The 19,326-nt window shown below is 41.7% G+C and overlaps 1 protein-coding gene across 4 annotated transcripts in view; it reads right to left on the reverse strand.

Moving 5' to 3' along the window:
- Positions 1–8,040, reverse strand: part of LOC147419758 (SWI/SNF complex subunit SWI3C-like) — a 99,038-nt gene extending 90,998 nt beyond the window's left edge. For 2 of the 4 annotated variants that reach the window (XM_086506377.1, XM_086506378.1), the window contains exons 1-2: positions 7,232–8,038; positions 6,595–7,157 (exon numbers count right to left, since the gene is read on the reverse strand). In XM_086506377.1, coding sequence (XP_086362503.1) covers positions 6,595–7,157; positions 7,232–7,913 — 1,245 coding nt within the window. In that variant the 5' untranslated portion in view covers positions 7,914–8,038. Of the gene's footprint in view, positions 1–6,594; positions 7,158–7,231 lie in introns of all 4 variants that reach the window. The other 2 variants (XM_086506376.1, XM_086506379.1) reach the window with 2 other exon arrangements.
- Positions 8,041–19,326: the final 11,286 nt, after the last annotated feature.

The following is a 19,326-nucleotide window of genomic DNA, read 5'->3' on the forward strand; positions in this document are numbered from 1 at the left end:
CTCAAGCAAGAACCCCTTAGTGGCGATTTTCCCTCCAAGCAAAGATCCCCCATGCTAACGTTTTCCCTCCACATCAGCCCTAGAGTTTTCATCCTAGCCTCATCGCCAAGAAGTTCCTAGCATATAGCGTTTTCCAGAATTGCATCCCTAGCGGTTTTGGAGCCAGATTGCCCTCCTTGTGCATGGCGATTTTCAGCCCTAAGACCTGCAATTTTCAGCAGATGAAGACCATCAGTTTTCAGCCCTAAAGACCTGTAGTTTCAGCCCCCAAATCAGCGATTTTCAGCAGCAGAAATCAGCCCCAATTCAGTGTTTTTTATTTGTAGCAGATTTCAGCCTTGAGCGTTTTTGGACAACAAATAAAGAGTAGCAGATTTCAGCCCTTAGATCGGTCTCGCCATCCCCATCGTCGTCATCGATCTAGCCTACATATGCATCAGTCACATGCATTCCCATTGTACCAGTTTGTGCAATCAATAGAAGACCACTCTCGCCGACGAGAGTGGGGCCTTCGGAGGAGGGTTTTACAACGTCTCTGGTGTCGTATTTCGCTTCTCTCTCTATCTCTCAGTCTCATACACTTGCACGCACACTGTCCACTCACTTTGTTCGTGATCATTACACTCTCTCATTAAGAACGGAAGGCTCTCCCTTCCATAAGAACAAAAGGAACCTTGAGCACAGTTTGGAGCACTCATCTTGAGCAAAGGTCAAACATTCATTCCGCTACACCTAACAATTGCCGGGCTGAAGGCTGTAACGGCTGGAGTCTGCAAACACTGGGGAAATCCAAAACGCTAGGGTTTAGCCATTCCCAAAAACACTGGCCTGTGTCTTGTCAAAAACGCTAGCTGAAGGGGAACAAACACGCTAGCTTTTGTGGTCTTCTGCTGGCAATGGTAAACTGATGCAAAACGCTAGGCAATGCTGGATATGGTGACGATGTGCTGTTGCAAAACGCCAACGCTGAGGATGGCTGGCGATGGTTCTTGTTGAAAAACGCTAAGGGAGGTCCTTCTTGCTTGGTGGGGGAAACCGCCAAGGTCCTTGTCTTGCTGAGAAGTTGCCTGCTGAGCTTGGCTCCTGTTGCCTCTTCTGCCATTTAGTGCTAGTCTTGGTTTGCTTATATACAAACTTACTCAATTTGCCCTACCTACTTTCCAACAAAAGTCACTTAAAAATAATAAGTGAAAAATGTCAAAAATAGATAAAATAGGCTAAATGCACTGGAAAATTCCCCTGATGGATTCTGATGGGAATGCTTATGATCATGTTGTGTGCAACCAGAGGATATACATCGACACTAAGTGACTGGGCATGCACGGTCTACGAATAGACTCACAAAAGTGCCAGATCACTTCTAATCTAGACTGACTAGACTGACTGAACCCTGATCATGTTGTAGCTTGTCCACGGACACATAGGGTTGGATGTGTCACGTGACACAACAGATGCCTTGATTTCAGAATACTAGAGTCACTGATGTCTCTTTGAGCTTCACAAATACTGAGAGCTGACAGTATTCTGCTGTATGACTTTATGAAATGGAATTCTTGAATATGAAACTGATTTGTTCTTGACTTGTTTTTAAGTGCAACTCATAGACGAAATGACAGCAGCATTTTGGTCTAATTGATCTCGAATAGAGATGGTTGCAATAGGGGTTAGTCAATTAGGCATCGATGAGGTCCCGACTAGATCTAGATGCGATTGCTAGCTACATTGCCGATAAGTCATGGTCTAAGATCGGAATGAATGTTGAATGTCATGTGATGTCCTGTGATGTCGTGTGATGTGACTGACGATTGGTACATGTGCTAGATGTGTGTTCCTAGTACGTAGGTACTAACAATCAGTGTCTGCTAAGACGGTTTATGACCTCTTTCTGTTTTGCACGCGTAATCGAGGGCGATTACAATGCTTTCAAGAGGGGGGTATGTCACAAAGTGATGACGTGGCTGCCCGCTCTGCAGAAACCCTAAAATCAAAAACCCTAATCTTGTTGAAACCATAACCCTAAAATCAAAAACCCTAACCCTAACTGCAGTAACCCTTATTTTGATGACGTGGCAGTTGACACGTGGCAACTGTGTGGATCTCTGTGATTTGCGGCAGGATTTACGGGAGCCACAGGTGTTGGGTTAAAGGCCCAAATGGCCCCCTTTAATGTACATTTTAAAGGTTACTAACCTTTGGCCAAGTTCACAGCCACTAACTTATTAAATTGGTCCTTATACAATAATAAAAGGGATAGTGAGTTTTTACAAACTCGCTCACTTATCCCCTTTGAAGAAAGCGTGCTCTCTCTCTCTCTCTCCAACGATCTGCTAGCGTCTCCTCTCTTGTTGGCCTTCGCCACTCCTCTCTGCACACACACTGCACTTCCTCGCGTACTCTATCACTTGCACACACCGTCGCGCTCTCATCAATTGGTATCAAAGCCTGATTAGGGTTTGCCCCCAAACCTGCAAACGTTGAATTTCAGCCAAGAAAGTCAACTTTCACGCGAGATTTTGCAATTTCATCGCCAAAGGTCTCGTCCCCGAACACTAGAGAGCTCCCGGCAACCAAAATTGACCTAAAACAGGCTGAAATTAGGTCAAAAACAGAAAATTACATGTTATGACAGCAAAATAAATACAGGTTTTGCAAATGATGTATTAAGGTGTGGGAATACTTTTGCTAAAACAAACCCTAAAACAGGTGTATTAAACAAATTTCAGACTTACGCAGGTTTTTGCAAGTGTTTTTATGGTGCGATTACATTCGGGAAAGTGCAAATTGATGCAATCTACGCACGTTTGACAAATTTTGCCGATGTATGACCATTTGTGGCTCAATTTCATACAATTTTGATGCTACAAATTGGGGCTTTTGTGCTTACATGCTTCTAAAGGCTGTGTATTAGCCTTATGTATGTCTTCTGAGGCTAAAAACAACTAAATTTGTTGTTTTCGAGCACAAATTCGCTCGCTGAAATTTCCTGCACATAAATTTCAGAAATTGAATTTTGTGTCCAAATCGTCCTATTTTGCCCCAAATTGCTCCTATGACCATTTGGAGCTGTAGTGCACATCTCTGTGAGGCTATACTCCGATTTTTGCGCATTTTGCCCAAAAATTCAGCGTATCATCCCTCTTATTTCGTGCAACTATGGCTTCATCTTCTTCGGATATGAAGAACCTCTTCGAGATTAGGAGGTTCGATGGAACAGGTTTTGATCTTTGGAAAGACAGGATTCAGGGAATCCTATTTCTTAAGGATTGCGAAGGGGCACTTAAACAAGTGAAGCCACAAAATATGACCGATAAAGCATAGGTTAGCATGAACAGGAAGGCCGTTACGTACATTAAAATGGCCATGACCAATGAGACCGTCGTTGATGTGAAAGGTCTTACGACTGCTTTTGATGTGTGGGAGAAGTTAAAGGGAATGTATGAAAATACGACGCCTGTCAACCAGGTGCACTTGATGCGAAAACTTGTTGGCATGCAACTAGATGAGTCCAAGAGCGCAGCAGAGCACTTGTCATTGTTCGCAGGTACTTTGTCGCAATTACAGGATTCTGGCTTGCTCCCTTTTGATGATAAGCTGAAAGCTATCTTCTTGCTTATGACCTTACCTGAGTCATGGGAAACTTTGGTGGTTTCGTTGTCCAATAACCCCAATTTGACCTTTGATGGTGTTAGGGGTTCTATCTTGAATGAAGAAATCAGGAGGAAAGCAAGTGGAGAGGGAGGCAGCTCTGCCAACATGGTTAGAGGCAGGACAGAAAAGAAGAATGCTTATGCACAAAGGAGTAAGAGTAAAGAAAGGGGAAATGCAAGCAAAGGCAAGGGTGATGTGACTTGCTATCAATGTGGCAGGAAAGGTCACAAGAAACCCGATTGCAGGTACTATAAAGCTGAGTTAGAAAGGAAAAAGAATGGCGGAGACAAAAAGAAAGAGAAGAAGGAAGTCAAGGCAGATACATACACAGGATAGCTCAAAGGACAAAGAGAAGGCCAATGTGGCTTCTAGTGTCGTGATTGAGGAGCTGTCAGATATAGAGGATATCTTGTGTGCCACTTTGTCAGATGATGATGCTTATGACTTTGATGCCTCTCTAAATGTTCATTCACAAGACATGCAGATCACCAAGAGTGATCTTATTGATGCTTTGTTGACTATCAATGATGCATTGTCCCAGACTTGGATTGTTGATTCCGGTGCTTCATTTCATGTGACTCCTACCAAGGAGTGTTTCTCTACTTTTGATGTAGGCAAGCGTGGCTATGTATACCTTGGAAACAATCATATATGTTCCATTGAGGGTATTCACACTGTGCATCTCTCCATAGATGACACAAATGAGCTTGTCTTGCATGATGTTAGATATGTGCCGAGAATCAAGAAGAGTCTGCTTTATGTTGGTCAGATGGATATGCATGGTTACAGCATCTTGTTTGAGAGAGGATCATGGAAAATGACCAAAGGCTCAAGGCTGATTGTAAAGGGCACAAAGAAAGGGACACTTTACTGCATGCATGGAAAGGACGCGTTGGGCAAGTTTATTGCATTGGCTGAAATTAACTCTCACATGGAGTTGTGGCACAAGAGACTTGGCCATATGAGCCAAAAGTGCCTTTCTAAGCTTTGTACTTTGAACAAGCTTGATGCTAAAGGCACAAAGCTTGATTTTTGTAATGAATGTCAATATGGCAAGCAAGTAAAGCGTTCTTATTACTCTAGTGTCTCTCGTAGATCTTGTGTGCTTGATCTTGTACATTCTGATGTATGTAGCATGCCTGCTAAGTCTATGGGAGGTGCATGCTATTTTATCTCCTTTGTTGATGATCATTCTAGGAAAATTTGGGTTTATTTGCTTAAGTCTAAGGATGAAGCCTTTGCTGCGTTTAAGAGATTTCATGCATTTGTGACCACCCAAACTGGTAGAAAGCTAAAATGCTTGCGTACAGACAATGGGGGGGAGTACATAAGTGCTGAATTTAACAAGTTTTGTGAAAATTTGGGCATTAAGAGAGAGCTTACTGTGCCATACAGCCCCTCTTCTAATGGTGTGGCTGAAAGATTCAATAGGACGCTTTGTGAGAGGGTGAGATGCAAGTTGTCCACAGCTAATCTCTCTCATGGATTTTGGGGAGAAGCTTTGAAAACTACAGTGCATATATACGATCGATCCCCTCACATGTCTTTGAAAGGTGACATCCCTGAAGAGGTTTGGTCTGGCAAGCCTCCTTCATATGATCACTTACGCATTTTTGGTTGCCAAGCTTTTGTGCATGTTAGACCTGAGTTGAGGAGTAAACTAGATGCGAAGTCCATTAAAGGCCTCTTCATGGGATATGGTGAAGAAGGCAAAATGGGTTACAGGATTTGGTTACCTCAGCTCAAAAGGGTTGTACGCAGCCGGGATGTTGTTTTTAACGAGGCAAGGCTGCTTCAAAACAATTGTGCCTCAAAGCATGACCATAAAAGGGTGAAATTTCAGCATGACCGGCCACCTGTTAGGCCTATTTTTGACCCTCAGGATGTACCACAAATGGCTGAAAATGTAGATGATCCAGTGGTGTTTGAGCCAGATGATGTTGGACAGCAAATTGAGGCTCCTGAAGGACATTTGCAGCCAAGAAACAATGTTGAAAATGGTGCTGAAAATTATGTACAGCAGCCCATTGTTGATGATTTTGTAGTGCCACCTGATGTAAACCCATTGCTGGATAATGTGGATCATTGGATGAGGCAGTCTACTCGTCAATATCGCATCCTTAGCCACTTCATCCATATGGTTTCCTCATGGTGGTTTACACACACACACACACACACACACACACACACACGGTGATGTGAGAGCCTGGTATGCTCAAGTGAATGATACAAATTCTCCCCCCTTATATATAGGGGCTAAAGTGACTGCCCGACTCTCCTGAAAATACCTGAGGACCCAATAAATGAAGGCACCCTCTACATGACTGGTCACCTGGACCAGATTTGGTCCTGGACATAAGGAGGACTGAATTTGGTCCTGACTGGACAGAAACTAGAAGACCCTGGGTACATACGCGCCAAGCCGGCAGAATATGGACGAGCAAAACATGATGTTTGAACTTAATAGATTGACTGATTGCCCAATTTCAGATGACACTTGTGGACCCCTGTGCTAAACTATATTTCCTTTTGAAGAGCAATTTGATGCAAATTACGCCCCGTCGTCTTTTCTGACACATGATAGACAAGCTTCTTCTCCAGCTATCCTAGCAAGTCCATACTTTTGAGATCCGTCCAGGAGCTGAGAGGGGGTGTTAGAGTTTGTCACCTCTTTTGTCAGCCTGTGAGCAATGAGAGGGCAACACGTTGCCGACAGTCAATCACAAAGGTATGCAGAGTCACCTCATCACAAAGGGCCTGCTAGTATTCAATCCTTCATCAACTTGACTTTGAAAGGATGTGAAAGCAAGCATTCACACTCTTCAAGCTTATAGACAATGTGCTGAAGATAAGGTTTGAACACTTTTGTTCAGACAAAATACGTGGTATTGAAAATGATGAGGCGGAACAAAATCTAAACTCATCCAAAAAAATACATAAAGCTACCTGTTTCTCACAATAAAAATGGTTGTTGGAGCAACTACTGGCACACGCGCTGCAGGTGTTTCCTAAAGAGCCAATTAAAGCTGTACCGCTTGCTTCCTTGACAGCAATCTCAGTTGCAAGACTAGAATGCTCCTCACCCATTGCTAAACTTTTCAAAGCCAAGGAAGGAACACGTAAAACTTCAAATCGGTACAGGTACTCCAGAGATGTTAAAGAAAGTTGTGGCAAGCTTAACCCTCCTAATGAATCTTCCATCAAGTAGACAGGAACCCTTGTTGGGTACCTAAATCCTGCAGACTCTGAAATTGCTTCAGCTTGGTAATTTAAAAGCCCCCACTGTATTAAGAAATCCAATATCTGCCTCAGTTCTTTGTTGCCAAGACTACCCATTTCTCGTACATCATCAACACTTAGAGGTTTTTGGGGGTTTGACCTGTACTTTATTATCATGGCATTCCTTGCCTTCATGAATGTCTCTGCAGATTGAAGTTTGGACTTGCCGAAGAAAAACTGAGGCATGGCTTGTCTCTCCAGCTTGTGTATGCGATCCCATGCAAACCAGCCTACAAATGAAAAGTGCACTATGTTACAGGGATGATGTTACCATGTAGTTAAAAAGATATTGAAGAATTATTACTTGCATGTGCTGGGATAACTGCAACCCTGGGACTTTTAAGAGGCTGTGGATCTGGCCTCGACCACGATGCAAAAGGATACACTTGCTGGCTCACAGCAGCATCAATAGAGGCTCGCATTACAGAATCGAACTGGCCTGCATTGTCCTGGTTCAAGATGGCAGTTCTAGAGCCTGGCATACTCGAGGGGACGACAGAGATGACCTGTAATTGACCATGAGAAATGTTCTCCAATGCAAGGGCAGGGCTTCTAACACGGCTGAACCTGGAATCATCATCTTCTAATCTGCCTTGGTGTTCTCTCTCTAGAAGGGCGGCAATTGAAACATGCTGAGAGCCAAGCCGCTGCTTTATAACCAACGGCTCTGCTGAAAGCTGCTCACAACGCTCTGATAGGACTTCTGGGAGGCCCGCTGAAGAGGGAACAACTTCGCGGGACTCGCTGGAAGCAGAAGAGTCTTCTCTGCACATGCGTTTGGAGACAGAAGATGAAGTGGGCGAAGGGTGCTTCCGCTTGAGGCTGCCCTCCTTAGCATCTTCCTCAGAATTGAGATGGGGTGAGTTGGCATTTTGAGTGTGCTGCTGTGAGGTAGGACTGAGGGTCTGGCTCTCATTGTTCTGGCTTGTTGTTGGATCCGGGATCTGCTGCTCTTTGCGAGGTTTCAGCTTGATCTTGAGAGCCATTCACTGACGCGAGAGAGAGAGAGAAAGAGATCGGTAGCGCACTATGGCAGCATGGTGTCTCAGAAAGCCTCCCCCACCATTTCAAACATTCAAAACATAGCCTACATGTTCATAGAAGCCTACCTGATTAAGTATGCATTGAACTTTGTGTACATTCTATAAGCCCTAGGCAATATTTCTGTTCACAATGATCTTCCATCTCAAATTTGAAAAGTAGGTCCTACCATTCTCTTTGTTTGCTAGTCGGTCATGGGCATGAGAATCAGAGATCAATAGTCCCCACTCCCAATGGAGTGACATGGGGGCCATCACAAAAAACTACTCTCCATATAAAAAGCAATTTTGAAAGGAAAGCTAATTTTCAGATGCCTACCCTCTGAGATCCGAAGGTTTCGAGCTTTCCAGATCTGCTTCAAGTAGAAATATCTAGTAATTTGTCTGCATGCTAGAATCGCTTGGTATTGGAATCTTCTCCCTCCCAGCACTAGGTCATTCCTTAAGAAGACAACCTTCCACGTCCTCTACACCCCTTTGCAGATCTTGGCGGCAACACCTCGCAAGGAAGGGTGGTCTTTAAACAGATGTACGGGATCCTTGAAAGGAAGGGCAATCTTTAAACAAATGTAGGGGATCCTCGAAAGCTGCTTTGCACCCAAAGCAAGTGCCTGTGACAATCCCTCTAGCAAGAATCTTATTCCCAATTGGGATACCCCCCACAACACCTCCCAAGTGAATATTTTCATTGATCTTGGCCATTGTCTCGCCATTGTCCGTCCCAAATGTTGTTTATGCTCTTCAGTCACTTCGCTTCTGAACAATTCACCCTCCACAATTTCATGAGCGAAGTGAACCAATTTGCTTTATAAATCAGCTTGTTATATGTTCCCAGGTGTTTGGAAGTGCAAAAGTTCTATCTTTGGGCCAATGCCAATCTTTCTAATCGAGCTCTGGTCCCGGTGGCAGGCATTGAACTATTGCATAGAACTTCTAAGACTCTACTAATCAATAGCCTTTCATTTAGATTCAAACTATGTTGCACCACCAACTAGTCCACATCCTTCCAGCAGAAGAATTTCCCCAGAAATGAGCCGACTTGGAGATATCTTTGTTATTCACCTTTCTAGCAACTTCCCTCCAAATGCTATTCAGGGATCCTCCTCCAAGCTTGGAGAGACTAGTGTAAGATGGAGCACCTAAAGTATGTGAAGGTCTCCCTCCATTCCATTGATGATTCCACTTCGTTGCACTTTCTAAGTATCTTCCCAATAGAGCTTTCTGGCTTCAAAAAAGTCCAACTTGGAGCCAGAATTTGGTCATGCACCCCTCCTTCCCTTGACCTCCCTGCATGAAAATCTCTACTTTGTCAAGCACCCAATCCTACCTTTGATCTGTTAAGGAGACAGCCAGCTTTGCACACATTTCTTCTGTGTGTTGCGCTAGGTCCAAGATCCCAAGGCCACCTTGTTCCTTAGGTCTCGCCACCCATTCCCCCCACTACCATGGAGTTGTGTCTTTCTCATTGCATTTGGCCACTTTCAGAACCAGTGAGACAAAAGATATGTATTAAATCATAAAGGAGTTATTCACAGCCACCCTATTGTGGAAGGGGAGGAGTGTGAACTCCCACCTTCTCATTTTACAATTAATTTTGTTTAAACCCCCAATCAAAATCTTTGTATGTTTGAGGTCAAATGAGTCGTTTTCAATGAGTGAAATCAATTTTGATTTTTCAATGTTGCACTTAGAGCCTCATGTAGTTGCAAACATTTGGATGATCTCGAGTGCTCTTCTTAGCATCTAGGAAAGGCGTACAAATGTTATTTCATTAATTTTCAAGCTACCAAAGGGTCTTGGTCTTTAATGGTCGCCTTCATTTCATATTATATTCTTTGTTTGACTTGGGATTGAAAGTTAGCGGATGAGTCCAACATCTACACCAGACACTATAGTCTACAAAGTAGATCTTTGGGCAGTTCTTCCCCAAAACCTGTCAAAGTCGACAATGTGGAAGGGTAGATCAATGGGGAGAATACACGAGAAAGAGAAAGAGAGAGAGACAATTGAAACAACCAATTGGCCAATGAATTAGTGATTATACAATGGGGGCTAGGTGTTGCTTAAATACTAGCCGAGGGGCCCTTAAGTACCTCCCTTAGTAAATTTCCCCACCCAAGACTCTGCCAAATAAGTAAAATAAATACCTAAAGCCAAAATAAATATTGGGATCACATTGTGCCATTAAAAGAGATGCTATAACTTTAACACCCAATCTACAGTTCATAGTGGACATATCTAAGAAGACTAAGTCAGTGAAGAAGCTACCATGGACACAGTAGTAAAGGTACCTTCGATTGGAAACACCTCGAGTATGCAGCCACCAATATTTTTACCTTAAAGAATTCCATCTTGACCACCATTTGCCTCATAAATAAATGAATTGTAGACCACACTATGTCTAAGGATCCCCATTCGTGATTGTGAACACATCACATCCAAACATTCCTAAACAATGAGTTTTGAAACACATCATGTCCATAATCGGGCCAACATCAATGGATTGGTGCACACATCCATAGTGTTTTGTATACGTCGTGTTGGGTCCTTGCCAAATGCTTGATCCTTGAATTTCAACCCATGGGTTCAAACACCGGTAACTTGAACTTCAATACATGGGTCCAAATCACTTGTAGGGAGCATTGTTTGCCCCTCTATGCCACTCAAAAGCTTCCCCCTGGCTGAATCTAGTAACGACAACGGACACCTGAGTAGAAATTTGGCATCGTGGCTACCACCACGTGTGCCATGCCGATCTCCTCCATCAATTATTTATCCTCGCGATCTCTGTCAAGCTTGTCTTTGCCTTTGTCCTCTTGTGAGCTCTTGCATTTTCAAGCTCCCAAGCCAAACAAAGCAGCTTCATCTCCCTTGATGACTCCAACTGTGTCTAGACAATTAATTGAGTATTGGCTGATCCATTTTCCATAGTCGATCATTGGTGTTGGTCTTGGTTCTCCTTTGTTGCTCAACATGCCAAGGCCAAAATTTTGCTATGTTTCAAATCTCCATCCACTGTGTTGCCCACCACATAGGTCATGTCTGCCCTAGACATCATTTCAGAACCCTCTAGTGGGAGAACTCCTATTGTGGGCTTTCCTTGGCTTCACAAAGAAGTCTTTTTTGTAGCAGTTGTGGGGTGTCTCAAAACTAAGGGGATAGAGGCCAGTGAAAACGCAAACGTAACATGTCGTCAATAGAGGCCTTATTAACAGCATCTCAAAAGAGTAAGAGCTATTGTGGTGGTCAAGAAGCGCTTCTAGCATCTCAAAACGTTGTTGAGCAATTTTCGGTACGAACCTCGGCCTCCTAGTGTTTCAAAACGTTGATGGTTGCTTCTCCTCTAATTCACGATGCCAATTGAGCTCTCTTTGCTGTTTTTGGATGTCGTCATCACTCCTCTCCCATGCTTGCCCTTCTCCTGCAAGATCAAAGATCCACTGGCTTTGATACCGTGTCAAAGTCGATGATGCAAAAGCATAGAGAAATGGGGAGAATACGAGAGAGAGAGAGAGAGAGAGAGAGAGAGAGAGAGAGAGAGGGGGGGGGGGGGGGGGGGGGGGGGGGGGGAGAGAGAGTTGAACCAACCAACTAGCAATGAATTAGTGATGAGATTCAAGGGCAATTGGTGCCTACTAGCTACAAAAGTAGGTGGAAGGAGCTTATTCTGAGGGTGAGGTGCCGCCCATTCAATTGGTGGCTCTAGAAATGTAGTGCTCCTTCTTTCGCCAATAATGGAATGCCAATGCGGATACATGCCACTATAGTTGTTCCTCTTTTGCATAGTTTGAACGCCCCGAAGCCTTCACTCTCATTATTGGTGGGGCTGGTCATGAGTTATGACAGCTTCTATAGTAGGTTTCACAGCGTTAAGTTACATTTTGATTTCTTGAACAAGTAGTAGCAAGTAGCAGATTTGGTCGATACCTTGCTTCTCCAGTTGCTATTGCCTCTACGCCTCTTCCTACATGTTGACCACTCTTTGACCTAGCCTTATGAAAACCTTGCCCCCTCTCCGGCCTTAGAAACCCTCAAAAAGGAGAAAGGAATTTCGGTTTCAAAGAGTCACAAAATTGCAATGTCCTTTCTTTCATGCCAGTGATAACCCCGATATTGGGTTAACCCTGCTCATAGGTGAGGGTAAAGAAGTTGTTTGTAGCATACTCAAGCAAGATGTGAGGGACAAACATGGATACATCACTACCAAGGACATTGGGTGCGAACATATCTTTATGCTTAATTGTAGGTATTGGTAATGGGGAACTTGGATTCTAGTTATGTAGTGTGATGGCTCAATTCCTTTGAAAGAAGCTCTAGAAATGTGGTTTTAATATGCCCCTTAGAGTTTCCACCAAAGCACATAAACCCACCAGTCTCAGCCGAAACATTCTTTAATTAAAAAGGCTATGGTCTACTTTCATGATTTAGCAAACAAGGCCCATGTTGTGCCCCCAATCGTATGGAGTAACTTTGCAAATAATTTTTTTTTCATTTTTGCATCTTGAATGACATGTATGTAGAAGTTGGGAACCAGCTAAATTTTCAATTGAATTAGCTAACCTTCACAAATGGGTTTTCAAACATATTTTTGCCATGAACCTAGTCTTCTTAAGCACCCTCTTTGTATAATCACGAGTGTGGTAGCTAGCAATCATAGCACACTCTCCAAGTTATGAATTGTAGAGCGCCATCAATGTAATTTCTTCATTAGAAATGTAGTAAACAAAAATTCAAAATTGGCCAATGTCTCGGTTATTCAGTTGTCAAGATGTCTATAATCGAAGCCTCTCTTCCCCCTCTCCTTCTCTAAAACACACACACACACACACACACACACACACACACACACACACACACACACACACACACACACACACACGTTTTATAGGAAGCTTTGGAGTGACAATTGTAATCTTAGACTCTCAATGCATACAACTAATAGGAATGCTCATACTCTCTCTCTCTCTCTCTCTCTCTCTCTCTCTCTCTCTCAAGGCAAGGGTAGGACCAAGAGGGGGCACAGCTCCTAGGCAAGGCAGATTAGGTATGTAGTTTAGGGACTCTTAAAGATACGTCAAGAGGCCAATAAGAGGAGGTGGTTGGGTGGAGAATAGGCATACATTAGTCCTTGTCCTCTCAGTGGAATTAGAGCTATGGTAGAGGAAGAAGGAGAAGGTCTCTCTCTATACTCTGCAGATCCTCTTAGGATTCTAAATTAGCCATTTTTTATTTTTAAAATATTTGCACATAGAAGTCGATTTTGAATGCCTTTCCTACTAATCTTACCAAAATTATTGTGGTCTCCAACTTTGTAGAAGAAATTTTCTCAGATTTTGCACCAATTTTGAGTTATTTTGTGTACGTTGACAGGTGGCCAAAAAACACAATTTTGGTCTTTCATAGTTTGTCAGAGAAGATCGATGTTGCCAAGTGCATGCAAATCCATGCAAGAACTCTTGAATTCGAGGAGCAAGGTCACACAAAGAAACAAGATCATGCAAAACTTATCACGCAAGGAATGAGGATAGACAAGGGAAGAAAGGCTCGAGATCCCCTCGAGGCTCAATTTTGGAATGCAAGCTCTATTGTCAAGCTGATAATTGATCTCAAACTACTTTCAAAGAGCGGTAAGCATTGAAATTACATTTGAACTTTCACCACTGAAAAGAGGCAACAAAGTGTCATAAATGTCATGTGGGCTTACATCATTGTCTCTAGTACATGACAACAAGGGCTAAACAGAATCTTCCACAAACACAACATCCCGTGAAACCAGAATACGCTTTGTTTGTGGATGATACAACCTGTAACCTTTTCTTTCAGCACTATAACCAACAAAATGACTTTTGGATTTCCTTGGGTCATAAGTCTCCAAGTACTAGCAAAAGTCTGGTAAGAATCTGGCAAAGCATCAAGAACAGTCTACATAAGGGAACTGTCAGAAATGACTGCTTGCAAAAATAAGTTTCTCATTGATATCCTTGACACCAACAAGAAAAGTGTCCATATCATCTTCCTCATGCATAATCTTCGACTCCAACTCTTTACGCAGCAATGCAATTTTTGCCTCACTATAACTTGCATAAAGACCAGCCAGAATATCCCAAGCCTGTTTTGCAGATTTTACTAAACAAGCGCGCTTCATGAACAACGCAATCAATGCATGAGCTTGCACTTCTTTTACATCCCAACGAGCTTGCTTAGCCGTAGGCAAAACAACTCTGGCACCAACGATCCTACCACCAAAACCTGCAACATCCTCATAACCAGGACGTACATCAATGTCCTGCACAATGTTCCAATTGCCCTTTGACATAAGGACATGCTGCATCATATAAGCCCACATAGCGTAATTGTCCCCATCCAATCTGTCCTCAACAACAAACATTTTGAACACATTTGTGTCGTTGTCAGCCATGGCAAATGCTGCACCTAATGTGTCAATTGCTCAAAAAGAAGAGAAACAAAGCGAGAACAACACGTGCTATATAGCACAAACCATAGTAGACTATTGAGTTGAAATGGTTGCATAATTCATTAAATTTTTTTGCTATTTTTGACATTTTGTGGAGATTTTTAGCGTATTTTTTTAGTCTTGGGCATTTTGTAAAAACTTTCTTCATTGTTTTTTTTTTTTTTTTTTTTAACACACAACCCCCCCTCCCCCCAACAAGCACTCTAGCACTTTTAATTTTTTCCTTTTTTGTGTAACTTTTTGGCTTATTTTTTTAATTTCTTAATTTTTAATTTAGTTTTTGGTTTTAATTTATTTTCACCTATTTTATTTCTTTATTTTATTTTGTTTAAATTAAAAAAAAATCATCCTAAAAAAATTCCCTCCCCAAATAAAGCATTTTCAAGCAAAAAAATGTAAAAAACTATGAAAAAACAAAATAATAATAAAAAAGAAACAAATAAAAAAAACAAAACAAATAAAAACCCATAAAAAGAATAAAACAGAAAATTTTAAAAAATATATAAAATAAAAAATCACACACACTTCCACACACTACACACTCACACCCAAATAAAGCAGCCACACTCTCAGTCACACACACACACACACAAAAGCACACACAGACACAGTCACACATGCATGCGCACGCCCTTTAAACGCAAAAAGACACAAAAAGGGTGCCCTTTCTTTGCTGTGATAGGGTCGTGACCCGTCTGCTGCTGTTGCTCTCTCTCTCTCTCTCTCTCTCTCTCTCTCTCTCTCTCTCTCTCTCTCTCTCTCTCTCTCTCTCTCTCTCTCTCTCTCTCTCTCTCTCTCTCTCTCTCTCTCTCTCTCTCCCCCCCCCCCATGCGCCTATCGGCCTAACCCCTCCACATCCGCCTCGTTCTGCGCACCGAGGCCGCGCACTTTCTCCCTGTATTTGCACCGACCCTGCACGCTCGTTGCCAGCATGTTGTGTTCACTTTTTTTTTTTATAAAAGCTTTCATTTGATTCATATATATTTTAAATTTCATTTTTATTTCATTGATTTTTTTATTTTAATTTCATTTGAGTCTTATTATGTTTCTATTTATACTTTATAAAAATTGAAAATTGGAATTTTATAAAAAAATAAAAAATTAAACAAACCCCCAAAAAAGTCCAAAAATTTGACCAAAAAATAGAGAAAAATGAAAAAACATTAAAATTCAAATAAAATTAAAAAACTAAAAAATCACAAAAAACCTGAGAAAATTTCAAAAAAAAAACTCAAAAACACTGAAAAACTTGTAAAAATAAACCAAAAATTGCATTTGATTTTTTTATTTTATCATTTGCGTATTTTTAACTTTTTATTCTTCTCGTTTTATTCATCGCTTTTTCATTTTTGTATTTATTTTTTGTTTTTTTTAAATCAAAATTAAAATATGATAGGTAGTTAGAGTTGAAAGACATCACCTTGGTTCGACTGAGTTCCTCACTAGCTCAAGGCCACATACACGTCCTTGCCAATTAGCCCTTATGATGTTGTAGATAGAGCACATCTCGATGATTGTTTGAACACCCAGGTAGATCCTAAGATAGTGCAATTACATAGGTTGGAGCACACATTCATGATTGTGGACATAGATATCGACAAGAGTAGAGAAGAGGACATTTTGAGCCAACCATGAGCCTTATGGTATATCTTTTTGGACATCCTTGCGATAGGATTTATAGGGACACGGATGGTACTAGATATTTCTTGATGATGGGACTACCCTATTCTCCACGGCATGGCCACAATCCTATAGTCATGACCACAGAGAGTTCACAGACATCTGCTAGACAGTCTTTTCCTACCAGGTCACCTCCCAAATCCCCATCACATAGACAGATATTGCCTTAGAGCACAATTGATCAGTCGAGATCTAGAGTGATTGAGATGAAGGCAACGAATGCCCAAATTGATGAGGACAGGATGAGTACACCAGAGAGCACTATCGTAGAGCCACCTAGAGTGACTATTCCAGAGGCTGTTACTTGTTCTACAGAGGAGGTACAACCTAGTGAGATTTCTCATATGCTAGATACGAGACTTGAGCCAGTAGAGATAGATAGAGTGTCAGATTCTACACTTACGGCTGATTCCAATGCACCTATCATAGCAGTAGATGTCCCACCCGAGACTACACTTGAGGATATTGTTGACCCACATGACCACGAGAGTGCTGACATTACGACTAAGCCCTTAGAGATCAAGATACTTGCAAATACGATAGAGACAGAGGTTGCCATTGAGATAGATGCTCACAGGCATCCATGACTAGATTCAGGACGATTGAGCATTTAGATTCCCCACGAGAGACAAGGACATATGAGGTACTTATAAACCATGACTATCACCACCCCCTAGAGAAGAGGTCACACCCGAGGATTCGGATACCAGTTTTCCTAGAGTGACTCCTATCACGACACTTGAGACACCCTGAGATCAGGCAGAGCATACCTTAGAGGATGTTCACGAGAGTAGTACTACCTATGAGCGACCTATGATATATCAGGTCTATAGCTCATCACAGAGAGCTTATTGTAGGGCCACTAGACACGTTTACGTGCCTCGCATGATGACACATACTAGACCATTAACTTGTGACGATACACTTGTTTGGATTGAGAGCAACAGTACACATGATGGTTTATCCCAATGTTAGCTCACATCTAGACAATCACTAGAGGCACATGGATTTTATAGAGGACATAGACAGATTTGGGTCCCTAGGTCACAGACCATAGCACATCCTCATGGGATCCTCATAGACCTCCTACACTTTCTTTGACCACACCCATGCTATAGAGATCTAGATCATGTTCTCGACCTATAGAGAGGCCTACCCCACGATGAGTGTCGAAATGTGCTAGGCATTCACGACCACAGGTGAGGAGAGCTCGATCTACATTTAGTGACCTACCGTAGACATTGAAGATTTGGCTACCGAAGAGTCGACCACCTATCACACCACAGGTTGACACGAGCCATAGCTCAGAGATTTCCATTGACCATGTTGTTGACTTAGAGCTAGGCAAGAGCCAGTCATTGAGGGATCTTGAGCCACACAATTCATTGCCCACACAGTCACATGCTGATGTCATCTCTAGGCCCATTAGTTGTGCTAGAGATTCTACCATCCACATGGAGCTAGGTGCTAGCCAGCCGATGACCATTAAACAGAGAGCTAGGAGATTACAAGTTTTATTGTTTGGAGAGAGTTCTCTTATCCCTCCTAGTTGCACTAGACCCTTGACTTGTGTAGATTGACCATGGTACACTAGAAACATGTACATATACTACTAGAGGCACTTTTTTCCCTTTGGGTTTTTTCCCTCTAGGCATCAGGTATGATACCTTATTATAGGATTTCTTTTTATTTGCATTTAGGTAATAAAACTTTGGGTTTTTTCCCTCTAGGCATCAGGTATGATACCTTATTATAGGATTTCTTTTTATTTGCATTTAGGTAATAAAACCTTCATTTCTATGCTGATACACCTTTCTAGGTGGTAGTGTTTTGTTTATGATTTTGTAGCATAGATAGACTTCAACTTTCACATGACATGGATATATCGAGCTCCAACATGATTATGTCCACAACTATCAAGGGCACGTATATAACCTCCAAGTGTACTATTTTCCATGATTCATGTTGATGGACATTTATACTTACTGATTTTACTTTTTCCATGGTTTGATTGAGTGCATTTAGTTATGTTTTGTTATCTACCATTATAGATGTATAAATTTGTCTTTGCTTTAGTTAATTGACTTCGAGTTTAGCCTTGTCAATGAGCCTTGAGGTTAGGAGACCGTGACTTTAGGTTAAATCATTTACTTGACCGCTAGTCCTAGTTAGTAAAATTATTTGAATGTTTGAGACCTCAGGAGTGTTTTAGGCATAGAGAGGCTTGCTCAAACAACAAAGAACACTAGTGAGAATACAAAGGAAATGGAAGCAAAAAACAAGTGCCACAAATGTAAAAATTTAAGCTGGAAGAGAAATTTTGGCTTGATTTGGTACTTCACTCACATGTATTGCATATGGTACTAGAGCCCTAGATGTTCCCAATGTGAGCGCTTTTCTTTGAAAAGTAAAAGGCCCGGGCATACAAAATAAGCACACACGTCAAATGAATTTGAATCAATGTGGGAAAAAAAAGAGAAAAAGCGAGAAAAATGAAATGAAAAGACTTCCATTGAGCTTCAAGTGAAAATTTCAAGCTTTTGGTTTAGAGTCGTGAGAGTTAGTTAGCTAATAGAAACCAAAAAATACAATTAGAGAATCTTGCATTTAGATAATTTTGCTAACTCAACTAGTATTAGAGTGACTATTTTAACCCTTAGTCATAGCTAACTAATTGAGAGACTCATCCATAAGCCCAAAATTCTTGATTAATTAATTTCAACAAAGTGCAATTTATTTGTCGTTAATGATAGTGTAGCATTTCATAATTAATTTCAGTAAAGTGCAATTTATTTGTCTTGAATGGCAAAGTAGCATTTCATAATTATCAGCATTTACTCATTTCCACATGTACTTTGCATTCCCCTCATGCTTTATTGCCATATACTTCAGCTTGCTACATCATCGACGCTTTTCTTTTGCAGACACATCCTTCCTCGAGTGTCTACCACAACTTGGCTTTGTCAGGGACGACAAAGCTTAGGGAGGGGGAATGTTGGTAGCGTTGAACACCAGCAGTCGTTTACTCTTATCCATGACCATATTGTTCCATTTATTATGTATAGGTTCACGGGCTCTTTACGAGTTCCAGATTGTATACAGTATTTTACTTTATGTGCCTTGGGCGATCGACCATTTGTTTTTAAAACCCTAAGCATATAAGTGAATTGTAGGTCATGTGAAAGGGGAGATATCATTTTGAGA

This window comes from Adiantum capillus-veneris, chromosome 29 (assembly GCF_014529385.1).
Source record: "Adiantum capillus-veneris isolate H3 chromosome 29, ASM1452938v2, whole genome shotgun sequence".
In the NCBI taxonomy this organism is placed as follows: Eukaryota; Viridiplantae; Streptophyta; class Polypodiopsida; order Polypodiales; family Pteridaceae; genus Adiantum; species Adiantum capillus-veneris.